This window comes from Corythoichthys intestinalis, chromosome 6, assembly GCF_030265065.1.
Source record: "Corythoichthys intestinalis isolate RoL2023-P3 chromosome 6, ASM3026506v1, whole genome shotgun sequence".
In the NCBI taxonomy this organism is placed as follows: domain Eukaryota; kingdom Metazoa; phylum Chordata; class Actinopteri; order Syngnathiformes; family Syngnathidae; genus Corythoichthys; species Corythoichthys intestinalis.
Window position 1 is genome coordinate 51,555,215 of NC_080400.1, and position 14,651 is coordinate 51,569,865.

At 39.1% G+C, this 14,651-nt stretch overlaps 1 protein-coding gene across 1 annotated transcript; it reads right to left on the reverse strand.

Annotated features, from left to right (window-relative positions):
- Positions 1–392: 392 nt before the first annotated feature.
- On the reverse strand, positions 393–1,247 carry LOC130917095 (coxsackievirus and adenovirus receptor homolog). The gene has a single exon (XM_057838183.1). The coding sequence runs from the start codon at positions 1,245–1,247 to the stop codon at positions 393–395; it is 855 nt and encodes a 284-aa protein (XP_057694166.1).
- Positions 1,248–14,651: the final 13,404 nt, after the last annotated feature.

The window sequence follows — 14,651 nt, forward strand, 5'->3', positions numbered from 1 at the left end:
TCCACTTTAATTTCTGCTGCTACAGAGTTTTATTTTATTTACTTTTTTTACGTATTTATTTTACTTTAACTCAAGATCAGTCCAGATCAGTTTTCCATTAGGTGTTGAAATAAAGTTGTTTTTTTTACTTTACAAAATGTGCTTTTTTTTTTTTTTTTTTTTTTTACCCTAAGTGTAACCTTTCAGTTTTCTGTCAATTTCAACATTTAGATATGTATTTAAAAAAATAAGACAACCGACATACTAGAAATAACATAGAACCTGTTTATTAGATTCAAAAGTGAGATTAAAGTGAGATAATGCTGAAAAATCAAAATGCCTTTGTGGTAAAAGACTTAACATAACAATGTCAACAATTTTTTATCAAACATTAACAAATGAACAACATTGAATTATTTTTCCATTTCAATGTCCTGGGGTTGCTCTTTTCGTTTGCGGTAGAGGAATACGGCAAGGACAACTATGACAATGAAGAGTGTGGTGATAGTGACAACGATTGCAGCGACTGCAGTGGTTGTCAGCAATCGTGGACTGCTCACACTGTTGTCCTGGGGCAGTGAACAGTCCAGGTGAAGGTCACAGTGTTTGGTGCCCACCATACTTTCCACCGTGCAGCGATAGCTTCCACACTCCCGCTCGGTGATGTTGAAATGCAAGGTGGCTCCTGTGGGGTCCACAGTGGCCTGAGGAGGCAAGACCTTATTTCCGCTGGTCTTGGACCAGATGTAATGCAAAGGTGGGGTGCCTTGCAGAGAGCTGCATTTCAGCGTCATACTGTTGTCTTCTTCGTCCACACTGCAGAGAGGCTGACTGGGTGCCTCTATGACTGTCAGGTCTAAGATCTTCTTGTCCAGTTCTGGTAACTTCTTCACCAGACAGCGGTACATCTCCGTGTCTGACGGACGTACATCTTTGATGATGATAGACGCGTCTCCGTTTTGGGGATCAGCTGACGTGAAGTGGACCCTCCCCTCCATTGGTTTGTACAAATCGGAATACAAGCGGCCGCCAGTAAACCAAATGATGGGTTGCTCCTCTCTGTCTGCAGACTCGATACTCCACAAGACCTCCGTGTACTGCTGAGAGTCCACGGTGTGAGTGTACGCACAGGGTAGCTGGACACTTGACCCCCTGGCGACGTAGTAGTGGTTCATTTCCTTCTGGATTTCCAGAGGGCATGCTGGACAAATGTTGAAAAACACTCCCAGGAGGACAGAAGGCCAAAGGAAGTCCCACATCATCGCCATGTATACACCTGCAAGTAAAAGACAAAAACATACTGGAATTAATCAAACACATTTTAGGATTTTTTTTTTCTATCACTAAAGCATAGACTTCACATCAGCAATCATGTTTTCATTATAAATGTAAAAAACAATGGAAAACAGAATAACACTGACATCAATTAAATGTATTTTATCTCGATCCAAGTTTAAATGTTTTCAATCAGTCATGTTTACTCTTTAAATAAAAACTATACAATTGAAGACAGCATTTTTTTTTTTTCCCAAGTGTTAAAATAAATGGAAAACACAAACACTGCCACAATAACATGTTTTTTGCATGATTACAAGTATAAAAGTTATCAGTCATCAATGCTTAGACTATCAAATGAAATTAAAAGAAAAAAAGTTAACACTGCACTATTCAGCTTATGTGGAAACATGATCAATACAAAACACCACAATTCCAATGTCTCTCAAAACAAGTAAATAGGATTTCTTACTTGCTTATCTTTAGGAAGGAAGATGCACACCAACGACAGCAACACTTGTCTGCTTCTTTGGCAATTGGAGTAGTAATTCATCACGAAAAAGCAACTTATATCGGAAAGAGAAGATCAAAGCATCAAAGAGTTGAAAGGGCTCCTCTCATCGTGACGTCATGCTATTTGTTGACACGCCTCCGCCGCCATGACAGACGGCTTCGTGTACCGCGACTTCCGCTTTGTTTCCGCACTTGTGCTCGCGTTTTCCGGTTTACACGTGCTCTAAACGTCGACACTAGGACGGATAATGGCCTTGTATCAAAAAATAGTCGCAAAATACCCTGGAGAAAATTATCTGTCCGAGTATAGACATCAGGGCCATGATTTTTCCTGTTTACACCACATACACCTCCAGCACACAAACGAAAACGCTTAGAAGAAACATGGCAGAATGCACAATGTGGTCGCATGAAAACTTCAAGTCAAGGTTATTTGTATTATAGCCACTACTTTTCACAATGTCGTACTTTTGAATTCTATATGTATGACAATCAGTCTGTATATTTTTTAAGCAGTTGCATGGTCATGGTCTAATTTAACCAAGAGAGGGCGACATAACAAACTCAAAACTTTCTTTACTAACGAAATATTTTTATCTTTGCATTCAGCCACCCCAACACACACACCCCCCTACGCACCCACTCTCTTACAATCACGGGGCTTTTCAAATAAATGTCAAATCTCTCAATCTGACTCCAAATTAAGGTGATTTTTGCTTATTAAACAGCTTCAGAGACCTATACCAAAGAAGAAACTCATTCATCCAATGTTTAAAGCAAGATTTTGTTTGAAAGTATCTGCATTAGTGAAGAAAAAAACAAGTATTACAAATCACATTGATCACATAAACAAATATTTATTTGTGCCAAACATTTCAAACTTAATTGAATCCACTGTCCACTTTGAAAGATCAATTTGTTTGGACTGAAACCAGCTCTGCATATCCCTCCAGAACAATTGCACTATATCACACTGAAAAAACAAATGTTCAAGATTATCAATGTCATTTTCAAAAAACACAAAACAATTGTGCACAAAATTAAAGATTTAAGTTCCCGGGAGTCTATGACCTGTTTGTCGCACACATATAGGCTGATATTTGTTTAATCAGAAAATACGTTTTCTAAAGTTAAGCATTTCAAATTCACTTCTGATGGCACTAATAGCCTATCAGCCCATAGAGAGCACCCATGAATAGACAATAATAGCACTTTCAGTAGTGGATGCTGAATTCCTTACAAACACTGCAAGTCAAGTATTATTTATGTTCATGGCCCTCAATCACAACAGTGTCTTCGTTGGGGCACGGGATGAACTTACTTACCTTTGGCACATAACAGGTGGTGGCAATAGCTAAATCACACTTGCAGCAAGTTAAAATGGACAGAACAGGTGGTGGTAATATCTAAATCACACTTGCAGCCAGTTAAAATGGATTCAAGTTGACTCAACCTCTGTCCTGTGTCCTTGTGTGTACCAAATTGAGCATGCAGAGAAGAAAGAAGACCAAAGAACTGTCTGAGAACTTGAGAAGCAAAATTGTGAGGAAGCATGGGCAATCTCAAGGTTACAAGTCAATCTCCAAAGACCTGAATGTTCCTGTGTCTACCGTGTGCAGTGTCATCAATAAGTGTAAAGCCCATTTTTACTAACCTCCCTAGATGTGGACGGAAAAGAAAAATTGATGAGAGATTTCAACCAAAGAGTGTGCGGATGGTGGATAAAGAACCTCGACTAACATCCAAACAAGTTCAAACTGTCCTGCAGTCCGAGGGTACAAAAGTGTCAACCCGTACTATCCGTTGGGGTCTGAATGAAAAGGGACTCTATAGTAGGATACCCAGGAAGACCCCACTTCTGACCCAGAGACAAAAAAAAGCCAGGCTGGAGTTTGCCAAAACTTACCCGAGAAAAGCCAAAAACATTTTGGAAGAATGTTCTCTGGTCAGATGAGACAAAAGTAGACCATTTTGGGAAAAGGCATCAACATAGAGTTTACGGGGGGGGGGATGAGGCCTTCAAAGTAGAGAACACGGTCTCCAAAGTCAAACGTGGCGGAGGTTCCCTGATGTTTTGGGGTTGCTTGGCTGCCTCTGGCACTGGACTGCTTGACCGTGTGCATGGCATTATGAAGTCTGAAGACTGCCAACACATTTTGCAGCATAATATAGGGCCCAGTGTGAGAAAGCTGGGTCTCCCTCAGAGGTCATGGGTGTTCCGGCAGCAGGACAAGGATCCAAAACACACTTTAAAAAGCACTAGAACATGGTTTGAGAGAAAGCACTGGAGACTTCTAAAGTGGCCAGCAATGAGTCCTGACCTGAATCCAGGAGAACACCTGTGGCGATATCTGAAAATGGCAGTTTGGAGAAGGCACCCTTCAAATGTCAGAGACCTGGAGCAGTTGGCCAAAGAAGAATGGTCTAAAATTCCAACAGAGCATTGTAAGAATCTCATTGATGGATACCGGAAGGGTTTGTTCGCAGTTATTTTGTCTAAAGTAAAGATACACGATAATATCGGTCACCGATAATTATCGGCCGATAATGGCAATTATGACGTCACACAGATAATCCAGATAATAAAAAAATTCAAACGATAATGCAATCCGATAATTATATACTTGATTTAGCCTCCAAATGTGCGCAACCGAAGAATTCAGCACGCCGCCTCCTCAACCCCTCCCCTCTCTGAAGCCCGAGGGAGGAGGGGATGAGGAGGCGGAGTTACACGACAAGAAGTAGTTGAATATTATGGCGGCTGTCACAAAAAAAAAGACGCTCCCACCATCTGCGAAACATGTACCGTAGAAGTTCCATGAGGCAGAAAGAACGCGTACTCATTCAAAACCACTAACCCAGCAGCCATTTAAAACTGCATCACAAAGATTTTTGGAACCAATAGGAGTCTGCTGCTAGCGGGAATGCTAAAGCTATTGTAAACACTAACAAAGTTAAACTACAGGGCTTGTGACGATACAGAGTCGGGCTGTTTGGGAATGCAGCCCAAGGCGGGTGGTAAATTCGCATCTAGGCTAAACACCGGCAAGACTGGAGACCGATAGTCGGCAAGTAGCCGTCTTCCGACGGAGCCCGCCGCTCTGGCCGGTCCGGCAGGCCGCCGCCGCCTCGCCATAGGCGGGGCGGGCCGAGCCGAGCGATACCCCGGCTTGGGGACCTCCGGCGAACACCCCGGTTTCTCGAGCGTTCTCCCACGGCGTGCGAGCAGAGCCAGGACCCGAATACGCCGCGGCGAACCGGCTGGGGCGGGCGGATTATCCAGTACGAACGTAGCTGCCGCCGCCGCCGAGTCAAGACACGGTTGTTGTTTTTTTTACCTAAATGACCCGAGAACCAAAGCCCTGGATAAAAAAAATAATGCAGTTTATACCACCACCATTCTTCATGAAAAAGTGATGTCCAGTAAGCGAGCTTATCATGACGGCACGGTGGTTAGATGATAATTTAAACATGGAGAAAACGAAGTCAGCCAGTCAATAATGCATTCAGTATGTAAAATGACGAGCGGTCAAATGACTTTGTAACGCTGCCTTTATTTTCGGCTTAACAAAACTCGGGCACAAAACAACACGCGCGCGGGTGCGAGTTCCAACTCCGTCCAAATAGTACTGCCGTGTATCAGTTTAGCTGCTGTAACGCAAATGTCGTGAAAGCCGCAAATGTAAACAAAGCGCTGCAGAATGGGTACATGACATCGCGCTCTTTTGAGTTAATCATTTTCACAGTGTGCAACAAAGCATATAACATTAGCAATCACTTTTCAAATTATTTAACTTATTTCTCTGATCAATTACAGTCACACTAGATAATCAAATTCTTAAATCAATATTCTGTAGCCACAAATATTATTCAAAATCTTTCCTTCTTCCAAGTTTTTTTTTTTTTTTTTTTTAGGATTAATTAGAATAATGTATTGCTTAAAACAAGGCTGTTAAGATTATTTTCAGCTAGCTATTTTTCTTCCAAGAAATCTGAGAGAAATACACTTGAAGCGATGGCAGATAATTTCACTTATTGCCAATAGAATAACACTTAAAACTGACTAGTTTTAAGGTTTGTTTTGCAGTGTATTAATGTTATATATGTTAGGAATGGCTTACTTTTAAAGGCATTTTTTTGCAACTTAGGTATTTACTCTTTAAGTAATTGTTGCCAAAAGTTTACCATTACACAATGTCAGACAATCTGTCATTATTAAGATGTTTGAATTGACGACTTGTTCATATTTTATGTTGGGAAAAAAATAGCAATAAATTATATTTTTGCACAGTAACATTTTCTTTTGTGTATACTTTAAAATTTTACATAAACATTTTAATATAATTATCGGCTTGACATTATCGGTTATCGGTTGGAATGAGGAGGAAATTATCGGTTATCGGTATCGGTTGAAAAATGTATTATCGTGCATCACTAGTCTAAAGGTTGTGCTACCAAGTATTGGGCTGAGGGTGCCAATACTTTTGTCCGGCCCATTTTTGGAGTTTTGTGTAAAATGATAATTATTTAATTTTTATCCATCTCTTTTGTGTTTTATAATTGCAAGCAAAATAAATGAAGCTATTACTACTAAAGCATTTGTAATTGCAATCATTGTCTGGGAGAAATTGAGCATTATCTGACATAATTGCAGGGGTGTCAATACTTTTGGCCAGCACTGTATATAGCAAAGGCTGTATTGTGAGATGGTGACCCGGCTGATATCACATTCCCATTCTTCCTCAATCCAGGAAGTCACTAATTTCCATGGCGCGGATTCAAAAACATGGAATAAGGCGGAAAACACAGACAAGACTGAAAAAGCAGTTTCTGCACTTGCACTCATCTTTAAAAGAAACTACTGTATTTTAAGCCAAAACAAGTGTTGTGTTTGATAGAACTATATGTCTATATGCTGTCATATCAGATTCATGGCACATTAAGCCCCGGAACCATTTTTAATTTGTCCGTTTTACCCCGGAAACCCCCGTTTACAGACGTCGCGCAACCACTTTTGTTTCCACCCAGCCATAAAACGAAGGTAATTAATTATGTTTTTATTCAAAATGTCTATCATTTTTAGCTTAGAAACATTAATAGGTGTCTAATATTTGTATTTTAAAAAATAATTAAATAAACGACTTTAAAAATGATTCACTCGCATATTTCAAACTTTTAAACAAATTACGTCACAATGAAAAAAATGGTGTCTGTAAAAAAGTCAGATATCTACCTCATAACTGTCGCTTAATTGTATTTTTTTTTGTTACTGTCGCAATTTCTCTGATGATAGATGATAACCGATCCAAACAAAGAAAAATTGAAAAAATAAACTTTTAAAAGGGTTAATATATGAAAAAGAACATTTCAACCACTCCTTGATGTTTGCGATTTCTGCATCGCGATCCTTGTTATATTACCATTTTTCACCCATAAAATCCCCCAAAAATCCAGCTGTGGCCATTCACAGCTGTGTCTTGACACTCGTTGATACATGCTACATGGAGTTTTTGGATCGAAACAAGGTAAGTACGTGATAATATCTCGTTAAAGTCATGGCGTCTGCAATTCTGCTCTTGTGTGCTCTCACCTCCAGTTCGGGTTTTTCTGTTTAAAAAAGTTTTTGTTTTTTTTTAAAATGCCCTCCTGTTCAAAATTTTTCTTCCCCCAGAAAATTGAGATTTTAAGCATTCCAATGATGTATCACACATTGCCTGGTACATCAGACTCACCGCTGTTCCAGCTATTGAGTCTGGCCACCATTCACGCGGATACAATTTCCAGGGCGGAGCAAGCCACAGCAAACAGACAGCGGAGTGGACCAATCAGCGACGGGCAGACGTGACGCTAGTAAAATGACGAGGGCAGGACGAGGGACTTGCGCGCGGAAGTAAACATATGAAGAGAGCGGAGTTTATTCAATCTGGCTAGCGCGAGACAGACTGTTGTCAATGACTCGTGTCGATGTGTTATTGATAATTTAAAACTGATTTTACCTTGGATTGGAACATATTCTCGGCTCTCCCGTTCACCATCTGTGTTGTTGTCGAGACGACTTTCGACGCGCAAGAGTGACGTTGTTCGTTAAGAACACGTCACGCAAATAAACGAATCTGATTTGTCGATTGATTTTGTACCTGCTCGAGAGGCCGTTAATGGGCTGGTTCCCAGACCTTTCTCTCTGTGTTTGAAAAATACAGGGAGAACAGTCTGGCAGAGCCAGGGAATATCACACATGCATATCAGACAATTTTGAAATTTGGCCAAAATGGGGGTCGAAGAGCAGAACTTCAAGTAGCCTGAGTGTTTTCCGCCATAAATAAATCGATTGCGTCCACACACATCCAAGTGGTCCATTTCATTCAGGAGCATAAAATATCGCGTGAAATATGATATAAACATGCTTTTTGCTGTCATAGGCACTTTAGGCCTTTTCTGTTACACACAAAACAATGTTAATAAAGTTATACTTTATTTTAATTATATTGTTATTATTTACTGATACAATTATATAAGTTGATCGACATTAGCTTTTTCTCTTTAATATTAAAAGGACAAAACATTATGCAGAGGTGTACTTATAATAATAAAAAAAATATAAACAAATGACACTATTTACAGTGGTTGCAGAGAGTTGGGGGGTGCGAAACATTTACGTCTTCCGGGGGGAGGACGTAACAAAATAATTGAGAAGCACTAGCCTAAGACAAGGTGGAGGAAATTATTAACAGTTTACAATGAATGGCAGTACTGGCACACAACCTTCAAGCTTCCGTGGAGGTAAAAAAGAAATTCCAGTAAAAATTCTCTTAAAATAACGGAAATTTATTTGGAATTATTTAGAGGTAGCTTACATGGTTGCAGGTCTGTCTGTACGTCTAGGATGCTTTTTAATCTTAATTGAGTTTGCACGTTATAGGACACATGAAACGTGGAAACTTTTAAATGATTTGTTTTACTTTTTAATTAACAACTACATTTGATAAGGAATGCAACGACTTTTTATATCCACAGTATAATAATAAAATGCCAGTACCAAACTTTTTATTTTTTATTCATGTTTGGTCAAAAGACAGATTAGGTACGTATAATCCAACACTTAACACATAAACGTTTGAAATCGCTAAATCTGAACAATTTGGAGATTATCCCAAAAAAAACAAAAAAATCCCTCAAAGAAAGACAATAAATACATCTAGCTGTTTTTGCCGTAGTTAACTATCAAAGAGAGCCGACCCATTTTTTTGTTCATAAGTGTAATGTGAGTGAGTGTTGCCTCAGGTTTTCAATAAATTACTTATGAAACTTGTTTAATAATAGCAATATAAAACAATTTAAAAAAAAAAAAACTACTGCTTTGCTGCTGTGTGTGAGTCTGGCCTCCGAGGGGCACTGTGGCGCACACATTATTAAAGTCAAGATTTCATTATTAATTGAACTAGTTTTTCACATAGGAGGAATATAAGATTTGAAGTAGTGTTGTATCACCTGTCTTTATGGTTTTACTACACGACTAGTTTTTTTTTTTTTTTTTTTAATATTTTTTATTTGAAGGTTAACTCCATAATTTCTACTGCTCGCGAGTTTGATTTCATTAATTTTTTTCTGTATTTATTTATTTTACAGTTAATGATCAGTCAAGATCAAAATCAGTTTTCCATTAGGTGTTAAAATGAAGTGGATGTTTTACTTTAAAAAATGTGCTTTTTTTCCCAAGTGTAACCTTTTAGTTTTCTGTCAATTTCCACATTTAAACGTGTATGAAAAAGACAACATACATACTAGAAATAACAGAACTTGTTTAATAGATTGAACACATGAGCATTGAGATTTAAATCAAAATGCCATAGCGGTAAAAGATTTAACTTAACAAACAATTTCAACAATTGTGATATCACTTATCGAACATGAACAAATTAACAACATCGAATTATTTTTCAATTTCAATGTCCTGGAATTGCTCTTTTCGTTTGCGGTAGAGGAATGCGGCAAGGACAACTGTGACAATGAAGAGTGTGGTGATAGTGACAACGATTGCAGTGACTGCCGTGGTTGTCAGCAATCGTGGACTGCTCATGTTGTTGGCCACGGGCAGCGAACAGTCCAGGTGAAGGTCACAGTGTTTGGGGCCTACCATACTTTCCACCGTGCAGCGAGAGCTTCCACACTGCCGCTTGGTGATGTTGACATGCAAGGTGGCTCCTGTGGGGTCGACAATGGCCTATGTAGGCAAGACCTTATTTCCGCTGGTCTTGGACCAGATGTAATGCAAAGGTGGGGTGCCTTGCAGAGAGCTGCATTTCAGCGTCATACTGTTGTCTTCTTCGTCCACACTGTGGACCAAATTGAGCATTATCTGAAAGAATTGCAGGGGTGCCAATACTTTTGGCCAGCACTGTATATAGCAATGGCTGTATTGTGAGATGGTGACCCGGCTGACGTCACATTCGCATTCTTCCTCAATCCAGGAAGTCACTCGTTTTCATGGCGCGGGATTCAAAAAATGGAATAAACAAATCAATCGCGTCCACACACATCCAAGTGGTCCATTTCATTCAGGAGCATAAAATACAGCGTGAAATATGATATAAACATGCTTTTTGCTGTCATAGGCACTTTAGGCCTTTTCTGTTACATACAAAACAATGTTAATTAAGTTATACTTTATTTATTTTAATTATATTATTATTATTTAATGATACGATTATATAAGTTTATCGATATTACCTTTTTCTCTTTAACATTAAAAGGAAAAAACATTAAACAGAGGTGTACTTATAATAATAAAAAAATTATGAACAAATGATACTATTTACAGTTGTTGCAGAGAGTTGGGAGGGCGCGAAACATTTACGTCTTCCTGGGGGAGGGCATAACAGAAAATAATGGAGAAGCACTGGCCTAAGACAAGATGGAGGAAATTATGAACAGTTTACATTGAATGGCAGTACTAGCACACAATCTTCATGCTTCCACAGAGGTAAAAGAAATTCCAGTAAAAATTCTCTTAAAATAACGGAAATTTATTTGGAATTATTCAGAGGCAGCTTACAGGTATATGGTTGCAGGTCTGTCTGTACGTCTAGGATGCTTTTTATTCTTCATTGAGTTTGCAGGTTATAGGACACATTAAACGTGGAAACTTTTAAATAATTTTACTTTTTACTTAACAAATACATTTGATCGGGAATGCGACGACTTTTTATATCCACGGTATAATAATAAAATGCCAAACTTTTTATTTCTTATTCATGTTCGGTCAAAAGACAGTTTATGTATAATCCAACACTTAACACATAAACCTTTCAAATCGCTAAATCTGAACAATTTGGAGATATAGAAAAAAAAAAAAAAAGGCCCCCAAAAAAAGATAATAAATACATCTAGCTGTTTTTTCAAAGATAGCCCACCCAGTTTTTTTGCTCATCAGTGTCATGTAAGTGAGTGTTGCCTGAGGCTTTCAATGAATTACTTATGAAACTAGAAACTGCAATTTCGGGAGAAATTACACACCTTGGTCTTTCCTCTGTGGAGATACAGATCTTAGCCCCACTCAGGTCTATCAATAGAATGGATCATAATGCCAGTCATTGGCAAAAAACAAAGTAAAAGCCGTTAGAAATGAATGGGAGAATTGGACGTCGATGGACGTCAATGGCGGCACCTTTCATAATTGTTAATGGAATCGGGGAAGTTTGGGGGACACGTCCTAATGATATCTAGTCATTTTCTGTTGATTTGGGAAAAAAAAAAAAAATTCCCATTGAAAATGAATGGGAAAAATTTTGGACGTCCATGGACGTCAATGGTATCAACTTACATAAGCGTCAATGGAATCCAAGTACATTGGCATCAATAAAATGAACAAACATGAAGAAATGCCATTGGAAATGAATGGGAAGTTTGGACGTCCATGAACGTCAATGGCATCACCCTCCATAAGCGGCAATGCAATCAGGGACATTTGGGGGACACGTCCTAATGATATCTAGTAATTTTCTGTTGATTTGGGAAAAAAAAAAAAATCCCATTGAAAATGAATGGGAAAAATTTTGGACGTCCATGGACGTCAATGGTATCAACTTACATAAGCGTCAATGGAATCCAAGTACATTGGCATCAATAGAATGAACAAACACGAAGAAATGGCTTTGGAAATGATTGGGAAGTTTGGACGTCCATGGACGTCAATGGCATCACCCCCCATAAGCGGAAATGCAATCGGGGACATTTGGGGGACAAGTCCTAATGATATCTAGTCATTTTCTGTTGATTTGGGGAAAAAAAAAAAATTCCCATTGAAAATGAATGGGAAAAATTTTGGACGTCCATGGACGTCAATGGTATCAATTTACATAAGCGTCAATGGAATCCAAGTACATTGGCATCAATAAAATGAACAAACATGAAGAAATGCCATTGGAAATGAATGGGAAGTTTGGACGTCCCTGGACGTCAATGGCATCACCCTCCATAAGCAGCAATGCAATCGGGGACATTTGGGGGCCACGTCCTATTGATATCTAGTCATTTTCTGTTGATTTGGGGAAAAAAAAATTTTTCCCATTGAAAATGAATGGGAAAAATTTTGGACGTCCATGGACGTCAATGGCAGCACCCCCCATAAGCGTCAATGGAGTTGGAGACGTTTGGGGTATACGTCCTATTGATATCTGGTCATTTTCTGTTGATTTGGAGAAATTTAGTTTTTTCCCCATTGAAAATGATTGGGAAAAATTTTGGACGTCCATGGAAGTCAATGGCGGCACCCTTCATAAGCGTCAATGGAATTGGGGAAGTTTGGGGGACACGTCCTATTGATATCTGGTCATTTTCTGTTGATTTGGGGAAATTTTGTTTTTTCCCCATTGAAAATGAATGGGAAAAATTTTGGACGTCCATGGCAGTCAATGGCATCGACATCCATATAGTCAATAGAATCCAAGTACATTGGCATCAATAGATTTGACATGCATGGCCGTCAATGGCATCAATGCAATGTAAATTCCATTGAAATCCCATTGTAAGTGAATGGGAACTTTTCCCATTAGAAATGAATGGGAGAGTTTTTGGCCAATTTCCGGGGAACCGTAAAGTTTTGCCAAATTCTGTATACAACTTTTAAGCCCCTCACCGTCCCGGAATTTTTGATACCCAAATTATGTGATTTGGTCAAAAATTGTAGGACTAGATACATTTTGAAACTTTTTTTTTTTTCCGGAAAATTGCCGTTTACGGGCGAAGGGAAAATTTTTCGGGTCCGTTTGAAAAATTCCCATCGTTGCGCGAAAATTCCGGTCGTGCCGATATTTGAACGGTGCCGATCGGTCAAACGGTTCGGGCTGTGCAGCGTGCGTTTTTTTTTCATTCAAAATGAATAGGAAAGTTTTTGGCAAATTTCCGGGGAACCGTAAATTTTTGCCAAATTCTGTATACAACTTTTATGCCCCTCATCGTCCCGGAATTTTTGATACCCAAATTATGTGATTTGGTCAAAAATTGTAGGACTAGATACATTTTGAAAAAAAAAAAAAATTCTGGAAAATTGCCGTTTGCGGGAAAACGGAAAATTTTTCGGGGCCGTTTTTAAAAAAGCCATCGTCGCGCAAAAATTCCGGACGTTTCGATATTTGAACGGTGCCGATCGGTGCAGCGGTTCGGGCTGTGCGGCGCGCCGAAAAAACGCGGAGAATAAGATGAATAATAATAATAAAAACTAGAAACTGCAATTTCGGGAGAAATTACACACCTTGGTCTTTCCTCTGTGGAGACACAGATCTTAGCCCCACTCAGGTCTATCAATAGAATGGATCATAATGCCAGTCATTGGCAAAAAACAAAGTAAAAGCCGTTAGAAATGAATGGGAGAATTGGACGTCCATGGACGTCAATGGCGGCACCTTTCATAATTGTTAATGGAATCGGGGAAGTTTGGGGGACACGTCCTAATGATATCTAGTCATTTTCTGTTGATTTGGGGAAAAAAAAAAAATTCCCATTGAAAATGAATGGGAAAAATTTTGGACGTCCATGGACGTCAATGGTATCAACTTACATAAGCGTCAATGGAATCCAAGTACATTGGCATCAATAAAATGAACAAACATGAAGAAATGCCATTGGAAATGAATGGGAAGTTTAGACGTCCATGAACGTCAATGGCATCACCCTCCATAAGCGGCAATGCAATCGGGGACATTTGGGGGAAACGTCCTAATGATATCTAGTCATTTTCTGTTGATTTGGGGAAAAAAAAAAAAAATCCCATTGAAAATGAATGGGAAAAATTTTGGACGTCCATGGACGTCAATGGTATCAACTTACATAAGCGTCAATGGAATCCAAGTACATTGGCATCAATAAAATGAACAAACATGAAGAAATGGCTTTGGAAATGATTGGGAAGTTTGGACGTCCATGGACGTCAATGGCATCACCCCCCATAAGCGGTAATGCAATCGGGGACATTTGGGGGACACGTCCTAATGATATCTAGTCATTTTCTGTTGATTTGGGGAAAAAAAAAAAATTCCCATTGAAAATGAATGGGAAAAATTTTGGACGTCCATGGACGTCAATGGTATCAACTTACATAACCGTCAATGGAATCCAAGTACATTGGCATCAAAAGAATGAACAAACATGAAGAAATGCCATTGGAAATGAATGGGAAGTTTGGACGTCCCTGGACGTCAATGGCATCACCCTCCATAAGTAGCAATGCAATCGGGGACATTTGGGGGACAGGTCCTATTGATATCTAGTCATTTTCTGTTGATTTGGGGAAAAAAAAAAAAATTCCCATTGAAAATGAATGGGAAAAATTTTGGACGTCCATGGACGTCAATGGTATCAACTTACATAAGCGTCAATGGAATCCAAGT

Coding starts and splice junctions, on each gene's coding strand:
- LOC130917095 (XM_057838183.1), bottom strand. CDS start 1,247: ATGGCGATGATGTGGGACTTCCTTTGGCCTTCTGTCCTCCTGGGAGTG.